This window comes from Phodopus roborovskii, unplaced genomic scaffold (genome assembly GCF_943737965.1).
Source record: "Phodopus roborovskii unplaced genomic scaffold, PHOROB, whole genome shotgun sequence".
In the NCBI taxonomy this organism is placed as follows: domain Eukaryota; kingdom Metazoa; phylum Chordata; class Mammalia; order Rodentia; family Cricetidae; genus Phodopus; species Phodopus roborovskii.
This window is the reverse complement of record NW_026126407.1, coordinates 59,832,383-59,851,317: the sequence shown is the minus strand read 5'-3', so window position 1 is coordinate 59,851,317 and position 18,935 is coordinate 59,832,383. Positions and strand designations below refer to the sequence as shown.

Below are 18,935 nucleotides of genomic sequence, written 5' to 3'. Positions count from 1 at the left end.
TATGTGCTAGGCTTGTTTATCCTGTGTTTCTATGGTAGAATGAATGAAGATCTTCCTGTCTCAGAATTTGATATCTGGTGAGGAGCACTGTGTTAAGGCAATTTCCCATGAAGGAAATGTAAGAGCAACCAAACCATATTAAGGTAAGTAAATATTAATAGATTCTATGCATGATTTGAATGTGAAGTCCTGAGTGGGTAGAGGTGTTTGGAGCCTTTCAGAGACAGAGCCTCTTCGGGAGGAAGTGGGTCACTGGGCGTGGTGAGCCAAGAGCTTTGAGAGCATGGCCTGCTTCCTCCTAGTCACTATTTTCAGACTGCAGATGCAATGTGAAGAGCCACTCCTTTAGCCATGCCTCTCCTGGCACAATGGAATTTATCCTCACAAACTATGAGCCAAAACAGCCCTTTGTTTTCCTTAAGTTCATTCTTGTCAGTTCTTTGCTCGCAGCTATGAGAAAGGTAACAACAACAACAAACCTGGAAAAGCTGGGCAGTGATAGTACATGCCTTTAATCCCAGCACTCAGAGGCAGAGGCAGGTGGATCTCTGCACATTCAGGGCCAGCCTTATATACAGCGAGTTCCAGGACAGTCAAAACTACACATAGAGAAACCCTGTCTCAAAAAACAAAACAAAACAAAACAAAACAAAAACAAAAAAGCAAAAAACAAAAAACAAAACTTAATACAATAAAGTTCAAAAAATGTCAAATTGTCAAAGTAAATTATCAATTATAAACAATATGAAAATCCTAGACTTCACTGATGTAAGGCTTGTTCTGTACTTAGTTTAAATACTGTGAAAAGAACAGACCCCTAACAATGTTATTTACACTACTAAGGCTTCCTATTCTCAGCTGCCAGGGTCATACAGATGATGAATAAGGAATTATCAATTCCTTATTTTAAAATACACAACCTGTAACACAGAGAATGTATGATATACACACAGGGTAGAAACTACCTGAGCAGTGATTCTGCAGTGGAGCCATTCTGATTGTACATGGGAACTGTTTTATACCCCAAAGCAGGTCTTTGTCACTGGTCTGGCTGCTGGGTATGGGGAGTAGGTGCACACAATACTGCAGCCACAATAAAGACAGGTGAAGACCAATGTTCACTCAGGGAACAAGCTGAGGCTCCATGTGCACTGTCCTTATTCCTTGACAGGCACTACCATTCATGTTTTCCTCCAAGGGTTTTATGTGTCAGCCTGGCAGGGCTGCCTCTGGTTAAACGTTCTCACATAAACTTGGATAAGGACCAACTTTCATGAGCAAAGAAAAGGCCTATGACAGAGAGGATGGAAATCTCTCTCACAAGTAGAGCCTCTGTGAACCTTACTTATCTTGTTGCTGTGACCAAACACCTGCCTTGGAGCCGATGAGGAAGGAATATTCTGGCTCAGTCTTGAGATACAGGCCATCATGGTAGAGGGATAACAGGACAGACTGAGCTTGCCTCCTGATTTATTCAATGGGACCCATCTATGGCACATCATTACCTTATGTGTCCTCTCCACAGTTAAGCATCTCTGGGAAATACCCCCAGCAGACAACCTCTTGCTTCTATCTCCTACCTGATTCCAAATCTAGTCACTGGATAATAAAGAATAGCCACCAGAGCACAGGAAGCCATGGCCAGAGAGTGGAGATGACAATTCTGTCACTAAAGCTATGGCCATGTGAATGGCTGTCTCACAACTCGACCTACTCAGACTGAAGCAGAAAAGTAACCCAAATGGCTAAGTAAAACTCTTCTGAAGTTTATTTACTTACACACTTGACATTGACATTCTTTTAGGCCTGTTTTTAAAGCTCAAGTGAAGCAAGTATGTGAGGACACAGTAGAGGCAGGCCTCTTTTCTCTCCATCTGCTCAGACCTCGGTCTGTGATGCTCCTTAACCCTCAGCTTTGGCCTGGCAGTAGTGGCACATGCCTGAAATCCCAGCACTCAGGAGGCAGAGGTAGGCAGATCTCTGAATTCAAAGCCAGTCTAGTCTATAGAGGAAGTTTCTGGATAGCCAGGGTCTTGGAAAAAAACAAAACAAAACAAAAAAATTCCAGTTTCCCTTCAGGCCATGTTTCAGCAATAGTAGGAGCCATAGACACTGCTGTTCTGTGACCCTGGACAGAAGATCTGGACTGTTACTACCTATGCATCTGTTTTAGTTAGGGTTTCTATTCTTCTGAAGAGAAACCACAACCATGACAATTCTTACAAAGGAAAACATTTAATTGGGTGGCTTACAGTTTCAAAGGTTTAGTCCATTATTGTCATGGTGGGAGATGGCAGTATTCAAGCAGACATGGTGCTAGAGAAGGAGCTGAGAGTTCTGTATCTTGATCCACAGGCAAAAAGAGATGAACTGTGACACTGACTGTAGCTTGATCTTAGGAAAATTCAAAGCCCACCCTCACAGTGACACATTTCTTTTCCTCTAACAAAGCCACACATACTGCCACTCTCTATGAGCTTGTATGGGCCAATTACATTCAAATACCACACCATGTCAAATGGGACCACTTCTACAAATGGGACCACTTCTATATACAAACGTCTATAGATTTTCCAGTCAGTCATTCATTCAGAAAGCTTAATTAAGTCAGCCTTTATTGAACACTTTTGGGAAACAAGTACATACATGCATGCATACACATAAACACACAGACTATGTTGTTTGTCCTTCACTAAATTGTTTACCTTCCATACATACACTAAATTGTCTACCCCACTTCACAAAGTTGGCTGTACCCAACTCTATGTAGTCTTCCCTCAACAGTCAAGCATTCTTTATATCCTCATTGAAGAAAACAACCAAACAGAACATTTATTTTGGAATATGGATCTAAGTGTAATGAAGAAATAATACTTCAAAACACATTCCTATCAAGACTGTGTTCACAAGACATAAGAAATGTATTTTCAATTTCTGAAAGTTTCCTGTGAACACAGGCTGACCTTATACCAAGGCTCACTTCAATATCTGGAAATTTAGCTAAAAATAATCAGGTTAATGCCAAAAAAATACAATCAGCAAGCATGGGTGAAAACAATGGCATCTTGCTGTAAATACAAAAGTGAAAATGAGGAAATGGCTCTGGGTAGCTGAAGACATAGACTGGCTAAGTGAGATGTGATACATTGGTCCAATTCTATTTATTTATTTATTTTGTTGTTATCAGGACAGAGTTTCTCTGCATGGCTCAGCCACAACATGACATTTGTCAATTGTGTGTGTATCTGTATCAGAACTAGTGAGAACCAGTTGTACAGTTTTACAGTGTTTGGCTCACAGGAAGTGTCAGTAATTTCAGATTTTTCTTCTGGTGAAAATATTGTCTTGACACAGTTTCTAAGAATGTTAAGAAGGTCTTACCTGGGCTGGAGTGTTTGCAGTCACAGGAGGTGGCGAGACACTGACTTTTGGCTCACTGGGGGATGCTGCTGAGCCCTGAGACTCCTGGCTTGCTGGCTGGTCTGGAGACAAAGCATCACTGCTATCTTCATCAAATGAGAACTCCCCATGAGTGTGGGGATAGTCCTCCTTCACTACACCTGCAGGGAGAACCACAGTTAATTCAGGCTGACTGAGAAAGAGGAGTTTTAGGAGATGGCTTAAAGCTGGGCTCTTCCCAGAGAAAGCCACATTACTACAATGTGTCTCTTCCAGCAGGAGCCACACTGCTGTCTGTCATGTACTCCTTAGGTTTTGACGTTTTTCTAGTCACATCAAGCCTTTGGGTCCAGCTATCAGCTATAGAAAAGGCAGGAGACAGGGGTGCTTTGTTGTTCTTTTGTTCCTGTGGTGCAGGGGATGGAGCTCAGGACTCTGTATAAGCTGACCAGGAGGCTAGAGAATGAGTACTTCTCTGTAGACTGGCCCAGAGGGGAGGGTTCTCAATGACACAGGAGAATACTACAGAGCAGGGCGATCTGAGATGTACAGCACAAGCTTGCTCTTTAAAATGTAAGCAGCAGAGCGCATCTGCTCAACAGAGTCATTTTTAAGAGATGCCTGCACCTTGTTCTTTGAACATGATGTGGAACCCAAATGTTAGCATGGGGAAGGAGAGGAGAAAGTGAGAGTGCTATGGGGGATCTGCATGTCAGTTTCCATCTCACAGAACAGCACATTTATGCTCACATCTTACCTTGGGGGCTATCTTCCCAAATGATTGGAATCAGTGTTGACTCTATGTTTTAGAATCTTGTGACTACAAACTGCCTAAGCTTTAAACTTACACTAACTCAGTGTGAAGTCCTCAGGACTGAGACCTATATGAGCTAGTTCTTCAGTTAGTATAAAAACAAAAACCAAAGCCCCCAAAACAAAACTCAAACAAAAACAAAACTGTGCTGAGTAAATATCATTCTTCATTTGTTTTCCTCCGAAAACTATGCCAAAAACAAAAACCACAACAGTGACACAGGAAGGTCTTGGTGTGTGAGAATGTGCTGTGCACGTGCAGGCCTGGGTTCAAGGATAAGATGAGCAATACAAGCCCAGTGTGAGAGAACAGGGGAAGCAGAGAGATGCTACTCCTCTTCAAGAATACAATGAACCCATGGGCCATCCCGCTTGCCTGTGAAGCTTATTATCTTTCTAGATAGACATAATGAAGAGCATAAGCAGTCGAAATGGAATGGTACAATACACTAATTTATCTTAGAAAATGTGATAATGACATCAGAATTCATTAACATAAAATGGAAATCCATGCTAACTGGAAGCAGAGGCCAGTTTCTAATCAGTAACAATTGCAATAAGACAGATGTTTATCAGCTTATACTTAACTAAGGAAATGATGCTGATTGATGCTAACATTTTAATAAAATCACTTTATTTAAAACTCCTGTGGAAGACAAAAACTGTTACTCTTGCCTATAATTGCTTCCTTGACACTCAAGTCTACAGGAAGGATGTTCTTTTCCACCAGCTCCATGGGACCAGGCCTTTGTGCAATCTTCTCATTCAGGTCGTCTGCCAGTCGAGCTCTCTTCAGCTTCATCTGTGTGGCCTGCAGAGATGGCTCTGCAAATGTTTCTGGAAGACGAAGCACAACTTTAATCATGGCATCTATCAGGGCAAATAACTGAACTAAACTACTTGAAGAAAGTTAAACTCTGGAAGGAGAAAGTGACTGCTGAGAAAGTGTGGCAGATTTTTGTTTTTCTGAGAGTGGGGCAGCTACCTTTCTATGCAATATGGAGGCCCCAGGGTTGAATGGTCATGAACTGAAGCTGGAAATGGAAACTGCCACCATTTGCTTACAGGAGATCACATTTGTTTAGACCACATTTACCAGGTACCAGAGAGAAACAGCATGAAGACATGTGTGGCCCAGAGCTCTAGAAATTGATGGTTCTCATTTGGCTTCACTAGAGAGGCAGTTCCTTGAAAAGGATCCAGTAAATCTTAGAAGTTTCTGTCCTTTCTTCATTGGGAAGAGCTATGATTAATATTCTTGGGTTGACTGTATCTTGGGTCAGTTACCATAATTAAGAATTTGAGCTTATTTTGGGACAAAAACCTCATTTTGTACAGAGATTGCGGTGCACAGAACCAACAGCTCATACCCTTAAAAAGACATAGTGGCTATAACAGACATGAAGCCACTGTAGCTCTCCCAATGTGTCTGCTTTGTCCTGTCAGTTGTCACTTGGGATAAGTCACTGACATCTCCTCCTCTTGTCTTGAGCCATGTTTTGTTGATTTAAAAATAAGTGATATACTATCATCCCAATTCTGAGTTGACTCTGAGCTCTATGAGATGAAGCACCCAGAACTGTACCAGACAGCTAATCACATTGACAATTTTCAATGCTTCTGTGAATCTCAAAGTAGGTGAGATTTTCAGTCTTTCTCCCTTCTCCCATTAACACTACTGAAGTGACAGCAACAATACACCTGCAAGGAAAATCTTCCCAAAGCAATAAGCTCAGCCTGGTATGTTTGTGTGCTTCTGTCTGTCTTGCTTCCTCCTTAACTCCATGAAGCTGAAGCTCAATTTTTGCTGTTGAATATTGGAAGACAATTTACACTCTAACCTGCTAAATACCCAATTCAATTAAATTGTCAAATTAGTCAAAATATGGTTTTAAGGCAATTAAAAAATTAAAGATGATATATTCCTTCTCATTCCTCAGATTTGAAGTTGAGAATGCATGTTTAATATATACTCTTATATTAAAAAATAAGTATGAATGTTTAGCTTGCATGTGTATATGTGTACCATGTGTGTGCTTGGTGTCCATGGAGGCTAGAAGAAGGCAACAGACCCCTTAGAGCTGGAGTTACAGGAGGTGTGAGCTGCTTGACATGGGTGTTCCGACTAAGCAGTGTGTTCTACAAGAGCAAGACTACATGCTCTTGACTGCTGAGCTATTTCTCTATTCTCTTAGCTTTTCTGCCTTTTATCCTTTCTGCCTTTTATAAAAGAAAAAAATTGAGTGTATTTATTTCTTTTTATTTTAATTCTATTAACAACATCTTCTAGAGCCAGAAGCAAATATAGACAGCATTATATAAACACAGATGCACACATGTTCTTTATTTTGTTATTTAGTGGAGGTCTTGCTGAAGTCAATGGTTCCTGAGATATGCACTGCTCTATCCTAACCCTGAATCTCTGGTAATGTTTTCAGTTCAGGGAACTTCTGAGAACACAACCCATGGTGGAGAAAGGCATACATCTCCCATCTCCCACATGGGACCAAGAAAGACACATACAGGAGAACACACTCTTCAGGTCAGCCAAAGCCAGTATCTTCAAAGCACATTCTAACACAGTTATTAGCCCGCGTTCTTTCTCAGTCAGAGCTGTCTAGTTGTTCTCTGTCTGTCTCTGCCCCTGAAGCACATGACGCAGGAAGGTAGGTAGCTTTATGTTGTTCATTATTGGGCCCTTGGTAGCTAGCATCGGGCCAGTGGATGCACGGTCTCCTGAATAACTGCATCTCTGGCTACCAGGGTGCTATCCTGCATGTAAAGATCATCCTAACCCTGTCACTGGGCTCAGAGAGAAAAGGCTCTTTCTGCCCTACCACTGTCTCTAAATGTCTGTGGTGTTTCCAGACTCAATTTCAGAATGACATTGTTTTGCCTCCAAGGGATGACACTACATCATTCAGAGGTAATCAGTGATGGTCAGGTCAAAACCATTGTAAGTGACAAAGAGGAGTAGTGACATATGTGGGAATTATTTCAGATAAGTATCAATGAGATTCAAGCAGTCAAAAATCTGGAGCTAGATGTGTAATTATTGTGTATACTGATTTAATGACACATGTCTCTCTCATGATAGAGAAGTTCTATGGACCAAAAATGTCCTTCCAGGAAAGTACAAGTGAAACTTGGGAACCAGCTGGTAGAAAAGCCAGCTCATCAAGTGATTGCTCCAGGATGTCAAGTTTTGAGTCTTCATGGTGCTATCCAATTTGGAGGATGTCAGCCCATGGGGTGTAAAGGTATTAAAATAGTAACAAACAGAAATGGCAGACATCTCACTTTTCTACTTAAAGAAATGCAGCCAAGCCAGCAGCAATAAACCCCTTACCTTCTAAAATGTGCATCCTGACCAACTCAGAGCGATCAGGGCGACTCCGGATCTTGTGCTTCAGGAAGTTTTCAGTCTTTAAAGAAAAAAAAAGTATTGTTTATGATTTATTGTCATATTAGATTTTCTCCAAAAATCAATTATATGCCATTTTTGTTGTATCTTTGAGAGAGTAACTAGACATCAATGCCTAGGGGATCTATCACCTAGCACATGGCCTCAGCAGTGTAGCCTTCAGTACTATCCAGGGGTTGATATGCATTAGTGCAAAATAATTACTTTATAGAGTTTTATGGTGAAATTGAGAATAGCTCAATTTTTTTAAGGTGAGCTTTGAATAAACATAAGATTTTATTTAAAATAAATACTGTAGAAAAGGAGAAATTTATTGATAAAATTCTTAAAAATAATAATATATTTTATTTGATTTCATAATCTTCACAGAGGCTCTAAAACTGCACTCACCACTCAAGCAATGGGTCTTTATTGCATTCTTGGAAAAGTGTAAAGGAATTTTTATAATATTCTTATTTTAATCCCACCCCCAGGCAAAACAGAAAGTATGTGCTTAATGGCACTGAGTACCCATGTGACATGTGGCCACAAAAGAACCATTTTCAAGAACACATTTGAGCCAGGTGGTGGTAGCTCATGGCTTTAATCCCAGAACTTGGAACTCTGTGAGTTCTAGACTACCCTGGTCTATATAGAGTGGGTTCCAGAATAGCTAGGACTGTTACACAGAGAAACCTTGTCTTGAAATACCAAAATAAAAAAAAACAAACAACAATAATAACAACAATAACAACAACAACAAAAGAAGGAGGAGGAGGAGGAAAGGAAGAAAGAAAAGAACATAGTTGAACATAGCATGTTCTGTATTTAGCTGTATTCTTAATCCTTAGGCATATGAACAGTGATAGACTCACAGGAAAATTGGCCAAGGACCTAACGACCAGAAGCACTTAAATTCCTTGCCCCTCTGCAGAGCTAACAAACAGCAGAGGCTATTGCTCAGTCGATCTGTTACATTCTGGTCTTGCCCTAGCCTGGTTTCTTATAAAACCCAGGACAGGACTACCAGCCCAGGTTTGATGGGCTGGGGCCCCTAATTCAGTCATCAGTCAAGTAAATGCCCTATAGGCTTGCAATCTGGTGGGGGCATTTTCTCAATTGATGCCTCTTCTCAGATGATTCTAGCTCGTGTCAAGTTAATAAGAAGCTAGTTAGCATAGCCCTGAAAACAAAGGAACTAGTTACTTTTATTTTATTTCTTATTTTATGGGTGTGTGTGTGTGTGTGTGTGTGTGTGTGTGTGAGTAATGCATACACATGTGTATATGTGTGAGAATGTCCATGTAGAGTGGGAGTGATAATGCAAAAAGAATGTGTGTGGGGGGTAATGCATGTACATGTGTACATGTGTGAGCATGTGCATATAGGATGTGGGGTTAATGTATGTGCATATGTACATATAAAATGTGGGGTAATGTATTGCATGTGTACATGTGTGAGCATGTGCACGAAAAGAACAAAGGCTGCTATTAGGTATCTTTTTTCAATTTCTCCTCAGTTACTGTGATAGTTTGAAAGAAAATAGCCCTTAAAGGGAGTAGCACTTTCAGGTGTGGCTTTGTTGGAGTACGTATGGCCTTAGAGGGTGAGGGTGGGTTTTGAGGTCTTCTTTGCTCAAAGTATTCCCAGTGACAGTCTACTTCCTGTTGCCTATATAGATCAAGCAGCTACTTTTCCAGCACCATGTCTTCCTGCATGCCACCACGCTCCACCATGATAATGGACTTCTGAACTGTAAGCCAGCCCCAATAAAACATTTTCCTTTGTAAAAGTTGTCATATTCATGGTGTCTCTTCACAACAATAGAAACCCTAACCAAGACAATTACTGTCTCATTTTGCTTTTTATTTTACGGGTATGTGTGGGGCAATACATACACATGTGTACATGTGTGAGCATATACATGTAGAATGTGTGGTGTGTGTGCATGTAGAGTAATGCACATACATGTGCACATATGTGTGCATGTGCATACAGAGGACAGAGGCTGATGTCGGGGAGCTCACCCAGCTGGTTAGTCCAGCTGATCAGTGAGACTCAGCCTCTTTGGGGCTGGGGTTACTATAAGTGTGAGTAAGTGACCCAGACTTGGTCTATATAGGGTTAGGGGTTAAACTCAGCCCTGTGGCAAACACTCTACTGACTGAACGTCTCTTCTGGCAGAGCTACTGATTTTAAAAGAACAAAATTGAATTGTCATTCACTTTCTATAAGCCTCTAAAGATCAAGCTACCCCAGAATCCATGCTATCTACACAACATATCTTGAAGATAATGTAAAATGTTCTGCATCAATATATTTAGGAGTACTGGCACTTGGGATACAGCAGAGAAATAAAGTTTTTATTTTTTTAATTACTTACTCTGGCTCGTTCCAGGCTTTTTATCTGCTCATGGAATGCTGCTGGACTCTTCAAAGCTGTTAGGAAAGAAACAATGGTTTCTATAGCATAAAACAGGAGCTTACATCTTAGCTTGCCACTCTGCTAACCCCAACAGTATGCATCTGTGCTAATATATTTACAGTTCCTTTATGAACCCTCCCCCCAAATAAAAAGACTTCAATGTTGTCCAACTGAAATTATGTACATCACTAATAAAACAAGTGGACATTTCAAACAGAGCTGATGTGTAATGACTATGCAATTGCCAGGCCAGACCATTCCAAGGCCCAGGGACTTCCACAGGTCTTTGTCTAGGTACCCATATATGCTGCTAGACAAAGTCCATTTAGCCCTGCAACTTGAACTTGAAGACACACAGCACTTGTTTATGCAGAACGCACAACCAGCTTAGCTCTGTGGTAAAGCACAGTTAAGGCTGCTTGGTCTCCCTAATAAACCTGCTATATACAATGAGGACCAGTTCCCCACATAAGCTGTGACCTAGCAGCAGTACCTTAAACATCTTTATCTGATGCTGCTGATTAACTGGCTGGGGAAGGGTTATGGCAGCAGAGATGCCCAACAGATTATCAAAGTGGCTTCTTCAGGCTACCCCAGCTGGATTTAAGGTACTTAGATGACTGACAATAAGTAGTTTATAATAAAGATTCACTGATTGAAAAAAAATCTGCTAAAAAACAAACTAACAACAAGCAAAAAGCATTCCTCATCTTCATTAAAGGATAAATGATTTTTGGGCTAGCAATGAGTTACAAGACACATGTTCTATAATTTCTAATGTTTTAAAGTAGAATAAATTAACTCTTAGAAAGTCCAAATAAGCAATCCTATTGAAAGCAACCATTCCCCCCGCCCCCTAAAACTCCCAAAGTTGATAGTTAAAGGTAAAGAAAACAGTTTAGATACACATCCTAAAATCAATTCTTATAAATCTCTTGAAGGAAACAAGTGTACTCAGGCCAGAAAGCCCAAACTAACTGTAGACAGCACTCTGAGATAGATGCATGTAACTAGGTAGACCATAGCCCAGCACCACTGAGAATGACCTTGAGTTAAATTCAGGTAGAAGAAGGTCATGAGTTAGTGGCATCACATTATTCTTACAGGTCTCAAATGTACCATCAGAGTTACCAGTTCAACCACTTTAAGGTTCAAACAGACATTAAAGCTTCATATTGGGGCTGGAGAGATGGGTCAGAGGTTAAGAGTATTGGATGCTCTTCCAGAGGTCCTGAGTTCAATTCCCAGCAACCACACGGTGGCTCACAACCATCTATAATGGGATCTGATGCCCTATTCTGTCATGCCACAGTAGAGTATGTAGAGTAGATGCAAGTAGAGCACTCATATACATAAAACACATAAATAAATCTTTTAAAAAAGAACTTCACAGTACCATAAAGGCATTCTTTATTAGTGTAAAATTCAAGCCCATTTTAAAACTATATCTTTTTTTTTTTAAAGAAGTACTAAGGGTTCTTTTTAGCTGGGCCATGCTGACACCTGGCTCTGTTGATAAGCCCTCATGGAAACTGCAATGACTGGATGGAATGGAAGGAGGTAAGCATCCCTCAGGAATGCCCATCGGTCCCCACCCAGCAGAGGCAACAGTGAGCTGGGCTTACGTGGCATGATGCCCTGGTCCACGAGTTGTTCTCTTGTCCTCCTTTGTTGCAGCCTCAGTTGGAGCACTGTGGAAAGTATAGAGTTTGTTTATCAGCAGCTGTAACCCCATTTCCCAAAACTCCAAAGAGGACATTGTTACCCTTTATTAAACACTCACTGCATTATCCAACAAGACAGAAGTCAGTTGGGAAGCTGAGTGTGGGCCATGTCTGTAAACCCAGCTCTCAAGGGGATGAGGCAAAGGGGCCACTGAAGGTCTGAGGCCAGACAGGTTGCTTAGTAAGTTTCAGGACATCCAAAACTACATGTAGGGTAAGGTCTTAAGGAGTGAGGAGAGAAGACATTACTTGGTACACTCTACTTGATGATTTCTGAATTTACTCGGCATTTTTTTGTTTAGTTAATTCAAATTTATGATGAATGCTAGGCATTTCCTACTTAAATACTTCACAAAGTACTGAAGCAAAACTGATAGCTTATACATTATAACTTGTTCAAAGGAAATCTCATTTGGAGCAATAATATGAGATTCCTTGACATTTTTCTCTTAATGGTAAAGAAATTCAACAAAATCATTGAAGAAAACTTTCCCAATGTGAAGAAGGACATGCTTATGAAAGTACAAGAAGCGAATGAAAAAGACCAAATAACATATAAAGGCAGACCTATCAGAATTAACAGCTGATTCTCCATGGAAACTCTGAAAGCCAGAAGGTCCTGGATAGATGCTCAACCAACACTAAGTGACCATGGATGCCAGCCCAGACTACTATACCCAGCAAAACTCTCAATCACTATATATGGAGAAAACAAAATATTCCATGATAAAACCAGATTTATACAATATATAGCCACAGAGTTCTGGAAGGAAAACTCCAACCCGAGGAAGTTAACTACACTCACAAAAACATAGGCAATAGATAACCCCACTTTACCAGAAGCCAAAAGAAAAGCAGGGTAAATCTACTCATAATACCACCACCACCACCAAATCCAAAACAAACAAGAATTAACAATCAATGGTCCTTAATTTCCCTCAATATTAATGGTCTTAACCTGCCTGTAAAAAGACACAGGCTAACAGGATGGATATGAAGACAGAATCCATCCTTCTGCTGCATACAAGAAACACTTCAAAAGCATACACTACCTCAGAGTAAAGGGTTGGGAAAAGATCTTCCAATCAAATGGACCCAAGAAACAAGCTGATATAGCTATCCTAAAATCTAACAAATTAAATTTCAAACCACAATAAATCAAAGGAGATAAAGAAGGTCATTTCTTATTCATCACAGGAGAAACCCATCAAGATGAAGTCTCAATTCTGAATATCTATGTCCCCAATACAAAGGTACCCACATTTGTAAAAGAAACATTACTAAAACTCAAATCTCACACAAAACCTCACACACTCATAGTGGGAGTCTTCAACACACCACTCTCACCGTTAGACAGGACCAACAGACAGAAACTTAACAAAGAAACAAAAGAACTAACAGAAGTTATGTCCCAATTGGGTTTAACAGACATTTATAGAATATTCCATCCAATCACAAAAGAATATGCCGCCTTCTCAGCTCCACATGGAACTTTCTCTAAAATTGACCACATATCCGCAATATAGCAAACCTCTACAGGTACAAAAAACTGGAATAACCCCCTTATCTTATCAAACCACAAACTTTTAAAATTAGAATTCAACAACAACACAAATTGCAGAAAGCCTACAAACTCATGGAAATTGAACAATGCACAATTGCATCATTTCTGGGTAAAGGAAGGCATAAAGAAAGAAATTAAAGAATTTCGAGAATTCAATGAAAATGAGGACACAACATACCCAAATTTATGGGACACTTTGAAAACAGTGCTAAGAGGCAAGTTCATAGCACTAAGTGCCCATATGAAAAAACTGGAGAATAGTCACACTAGAGAATTAACTGAAAGTTCTAAATCAAAAAGAAGCAAACTCACCCCAGAAGAGTAGATGCCAGAAAATAATCAAATTGAGGGCTGAAATCAATAAAGTAGAAACAAAGAGAACAATACAAAGAATCAATGTAACAAAGAGTTGGTTCTTCGTGAAAAATCAACAAGATGGACAAACCTTTATCTAACCTAACCAAAAGACAGAGAGAGAGAGAGAGAGAGAGAGAGAGAGAGAGAGAGAGAGAGAGAGAGAGAGAGAGAATGCAAATTAATAAAATCAGAAATGAAAAGGAGGACATAACAACTGACACTGAGGAAATCCAGTGAATCATCAGGTCATACTTTGAAAACCTGTACTCCACAAAATTTGAAAATTTAAAATAAATGGACAATTTTCTAGGTAGCTATCACTTACCAGAATTAAATCAAGAACAGATAAGCAATTTAAATAGACCTATAACCACTAATGAAATAGAAAAAATCATCAAAAGCCTTCCACCCCCCCCCCAAAAAAGCCTAGGAACAGATTGTTTCAGTGCAGAATTCTACCAGAAATTCAAAGATTCAAAGAACAGCTAATACCAATATTTCTCAAATTGTTCCACACAATGGAAGCAGAAAGGTCAATGCCAAATTCTTTTTATGAGGTTACAATTACCTTGGTACCCAAGCCACACAAAAACACAACTAAGAAAGAGAACTAAAGACCAATATCTCTCATAAACATAGATGCAAAAATAGTAAAATACTGGCAAATCAAATCTAAGAACACATCAGAGAAATCATTCACCATGACCAAGTAGGCTTCATCCCTGGGATGCAGGGATGGTTCAACATATGAAAATCCAACAATGTAATCTACCACATAACCAAACTGAAAAAGAAAAACCACATGATGCTCTCACTAGATGCTGAAAAAGCCTTTGACAAAATCTAACACTCCTTCATGATAAAGGTCTTGGAGAGATCAGGAATAACAGGAACAAACCTAAACATAATAAAAGCAATATACAGCAAACCAACAGACATCAAACTAAACATCAAACTAAATAGAGACAAACTCAATGAGATTCCTCTAAAATCAGGAACAAGCCAAAGTTGTCTACCCTCTCTGTATCTCTTCAATATTGTGCTTGAAGTTCCAGCTAGAACAATAAGACAACAAAAGGAAATCAGAGAGAATACAAATTGGAAAGGAAGAAGTCAAACTTTCACTATTTGTACATGATATGATAGTTTACATAAGTGACCAGAAAAACTCTACCAAGGAATTCCTACAGCTGATAAACACCTACAGCAAAGTAGCAGGATATAAGATTAACTAAAAAAAAAAAAAAAAAAAAATCAGTAGCCCTATTTTATACAGACTAATAGCTGGGAAACCAGCATAGGGCCAACACAGACCCCCTGAACATGGGTCTTAGTTATGAGGTCTGGGCAGTCTATGGGACCTCTGACAGTGGAACCAGGATGTATCCCTGGTGCACAAAAGGACTTCAGGAGCACATTCCTCATGGTGGGATACTCCCTTTTCCTAGAAACACAAGGGGCCCTACCCCAAATTACTTGACAGATTTTGATGATCCATCTGGAAGGCCTCACCTTCCCTGAAAAATGGATGGGGGATGGGATGGGGGTGTGGGTCAGGGTCAGAGGGCATAGGAGGATGGGAAGGAGAGGGAACTGGGATCAATATGTAAAATAAGAAAAAAAGAAAAGAATGGATTGTTTGGAAGGACTTCACCAGGAAAGGATTTAAAAGAAATAGCTTTATTGATGCCTGAATGCATATAAATTAGGCCAGAGAGAAATTTCTAAGTTATGAATTTAATGGTCTTTGCATAATGCACATTGAGTCCTACTCTCCAAGTCCTGAGAAAGCTATAATCAGCTGGTATCACTGTTTAATACAGTGAGAATTGGTAGAATCAAGGCCCACATTAGGGAATGTGGACATCTAACTTGCCAAATAAAAATTAATTTATCCCCCTTGATATTTCAAGGAGATTCTTTTTATAGCATCACTAGATATTCAATTTAGACAACAAGTCTATTTTAAAAAGAACATAGCAAGTATAAAACAGAAACCTTTTTCCTAGTTATATTTGGTTGTTTTGCTTTTATTTTCAAATTATGGTTAGGATGACTAAGGGTCTGCATAAAAGTTACCAACATGCTAAAACAAAATATGCATGTTTCTTCGTGGTGAGGAGAGGAGCCAGCTAAACAAAGGCTTAAAATGCAGCATACTGGTGTCTTCCATTTGCAGGAGATCCTATGTGCCGCAGAGACCAGTCCTGATAGTGTTGACTGCAGAGCAGAGTCCTGCCTCAGGTTGCACAAAGATCCCTGAACTGCTCTATGTTTCTCATGAACACTTTCTTGTGAGTACTGAACACAGAAATCTGATGGGGTTGTTTTGGGGCTATAGAGTTTCACTGATACTGCATTTAGAGCTGAAACAGTTGATATAAAACTGTCACAGGGAGTAAAGCCAAGTAAAAACACTTTAAACAGCATGCACACTTCAGATACTAGCATTTTTCAGGAATGTAGAGGCTAACCCTGTGTAGTACTTAAGGTGTCCAAAGCAGAGAGAATCCCAAAGAAAGAATGAGAGGACAAAATATCAAGGTGTTACTCCAGCTCAGATGATCCATGTCAGGGAGAAGCCCCAGCAGTAAACAGATGCCCTTCCCTTCTCCCCAAGGATCATCAATGAAAGGTCACAGAAACAACGTTCCCATAAAAAACAAACCCCAAATACAGTATGTAGTTATGAGACATGCTGTGAACACTACACTTTCTGTATATTTACATCAGGACATACATCAGCATTACTCCATAAGCAAGCCAAGAGGTACAGCAAGTTTGTGCTTCCCAGAGCCTCTTCTGATTGGACACTGGGTGCTTCAGGGACCCACCAGCACAGGAAGGAAGCCTCAGGTCACTCAAGACTGAAATCACTAAAGCTAACATGCACAGTGTATCTGCTGTTGTGAGGCTAGGACACAGAACAGATGCATGCCATCTGATGCATTCCCTTGGGCCAACACTCCTGCTGCAAATCCAGAGGCTTTCACAGTATCTCTGTTCTCCACTCTGAGGATAGCAACTGGTGTCCAACAAATCTAATCAAATCTCACCCTATATACTCAGAGTGAAAATATGATTTCCTGGACTCTCCCAATTTCAAAAAGTAGTCACTACTTGAGGCTATTCATACACAGCACCCTCCTCCTGACTGTTCCATACAGTGTAGGAAGGGACATTATTTATGACTACTGTTTTACTTCGAAGGACACAATTCAGAAACAGATCAATGGAAGGGATGCACAGGGAGGGGTCCTCTGCTGGGTTTCCACCTTTTCTCTGACTCCATCTGTGCCTTCCTGGAACTAATAATATCAAGAAGCCATATAGGAACCCCAGCTGCCTATCATCTAGCATACCCCAGATGTTCTCATCACTGGCAACACTGAGCAGCCTGTGTGTCAGGAACTGAGGACTAAGATCAAAGCTCACAGAAGATACTCACTCACCCCCTCCAACTGCCACCTAGGAAACTATTTTAAGAACCGTGTGCCAGGAAGTAGAGGCAGAGGGCAGATACACATTTTTCATTCCACAGAGAAAGGGCACCAACTACCAATTATTAAAACAACCACACACAAGTCCTGTGTTTTCACCCAGTTTCCTATATGGCTAAAATAAGCAACCTTCTGTACAACATAGGTCATTCTGCCTGAAGGGAGTGGAATGATTTAACCAATGCTCTCAAAATTCCCCATATAACCTTCCCCCAAAGTAAGAGAATGCACCATGCCTCTGTTGTATGGGACTGCTGGAGGAGTACCAGTAACTGCTAATGGGGCAACTATTTTGAAGCAAAGACATTAGAAAGGACATGATTGGAGAGGAGGCAGACTTAGAAGTATTGAGTTATGTCTGCTGTTTGCCTAGCTCTTTGAATTTCTGTCTATACCCAAAGGTGGACAGTATGGGACACATAGTATCTAATACATAGACTCAGGTAGACAGGGGGTTTAGATCAGTTGTGGTGCTTGGTGAACACTGGGTATGGAGGGTGGGGAACAGAGATGCTCCAGTACATTGCAAATCTTGGTGAATTTTAAAATATTTGCTCATATTAAACACAACTAGTGAGGAACAATTTGGTAAAGGCTATTCTTAGAATATATTAGTTATACAGTACCACATAGCATAGACTAATAATTTTAGAAAATAGCAAACTTCCTTTTAGTACTCTAATCATCAACTAAGTAGAAAGCAATGATCATAGAATACATGCCAGCACACTGGGAGGCAGAGGTTGGACATGGTGTATTTATTGGTGTTTTTCAGGGATTGTGAAAGGAATAAGAGGACATGACTCTTCTATCACAGAGGTGTCCTGATCAGGAAAGGTCCCCTTCCTCTTCCTGCAGTCTCCACATTAACCAAGGCTGGCTCATCCATGTGAAAGAAAAAAATCCCAGAACATTGGATATTACTCAGTCCCATGTAGAGTTGTATCCCTAGCTGCCCTCCTAGACTGCATATCAGCATACCATAATGTCCTATGATGGCACAGGTATCTGAGATGCCTGTTTTCCTGGAAAGGGCTTCATGTTTGTCCACTGTACCTGTGAGCAGTATCCTGTGTCTCTTTCAGACATCAAACTGCAGTAATGGGCTGCATCATAGCCTGCACATTATTAGTAAATGACTGAAAGGGGAAAAGAATATGTGAAATGTAATTCTGGTGGGAAAACAATCCCACACTGATAATGTGCTTACACCGTTTATAAAGCAAAAGGCATAGCTAAGAAAGTAAACTTGAATTCACATTTGAAGGCTTGCAGAGGTTCTTTACTTTTGGAAATTTGAGAGATGAAAGCATTTCAATGTCCTGTCCCCTGAGGAGTCCTTAAACTCATTTGTTTCATATGGAAAAAGAAAAAGAAGTGCTGACACACTGTACAAGCAGAGCACCTTTGAAAGCCTCCATCTCAGTGTGTGAATCCAAATGTTGTGCACTTCCAGATGTATAACACTCAATGGTTGGACAAAGGCCATATCAATGGTGGCAGATGAGGGTGTAGTCCATTTCACATGCATGCATGGTTCCTGTCTTTCTCAACTAGTCTGAGCCCTTTGTCACATTAAACAAGGATATGAAAAAGAAAGACAATTAAAAGTGAAAACCATGGATGCCAACAACCAGAGACACAGTGATTCTTTGCTTTGCACATTGCCATATCATCATGTTCTACAGAGCGATAAGCACTACATTAGCAGCTACAGGTATGTCTTCTGGGGATGCCATACAGCTCTAAA

The 18,935-nt window shown here is 40.3% G+C and overlaps 1 protein-coding gene across 1 annotated transcript in view; it reads right to left on the bottom strand.

Annotated features, from left to right (window-relative positions):
• The window catches only part of Mrtfb (myocardin related transcription factor B), a 127,552-nt gene that overhangs the window by 33,310 nt on the left and 75,307 nt on the right, over positions 1–18,935 (bottom strand). The window contains exons 3-7 of the mRNA XM_051181455.1: positions 11,666–11,731; positions 9,999–10,054; positions 7,562–7,637; positions 4,888–5,049; positions 3,382–3,560 (exon numbers count right to left, since the gene is read on the bottom strand). Coding sequence (XP_051037412.1) covers positions 3,382–3,560; positions 4,888–5,049; positions 7,562–7,637; positions 9,999–10,054; positions 11,666–11,731 — 539 coding nt within the window. The remainder of the gene's footprint in view (positions 1–3,381; positions 3,561–4,887; positions 5,050–7,561; positions 7,638–9,998; positions 10,055–11,665; positions 11,732–18,935) is intronic.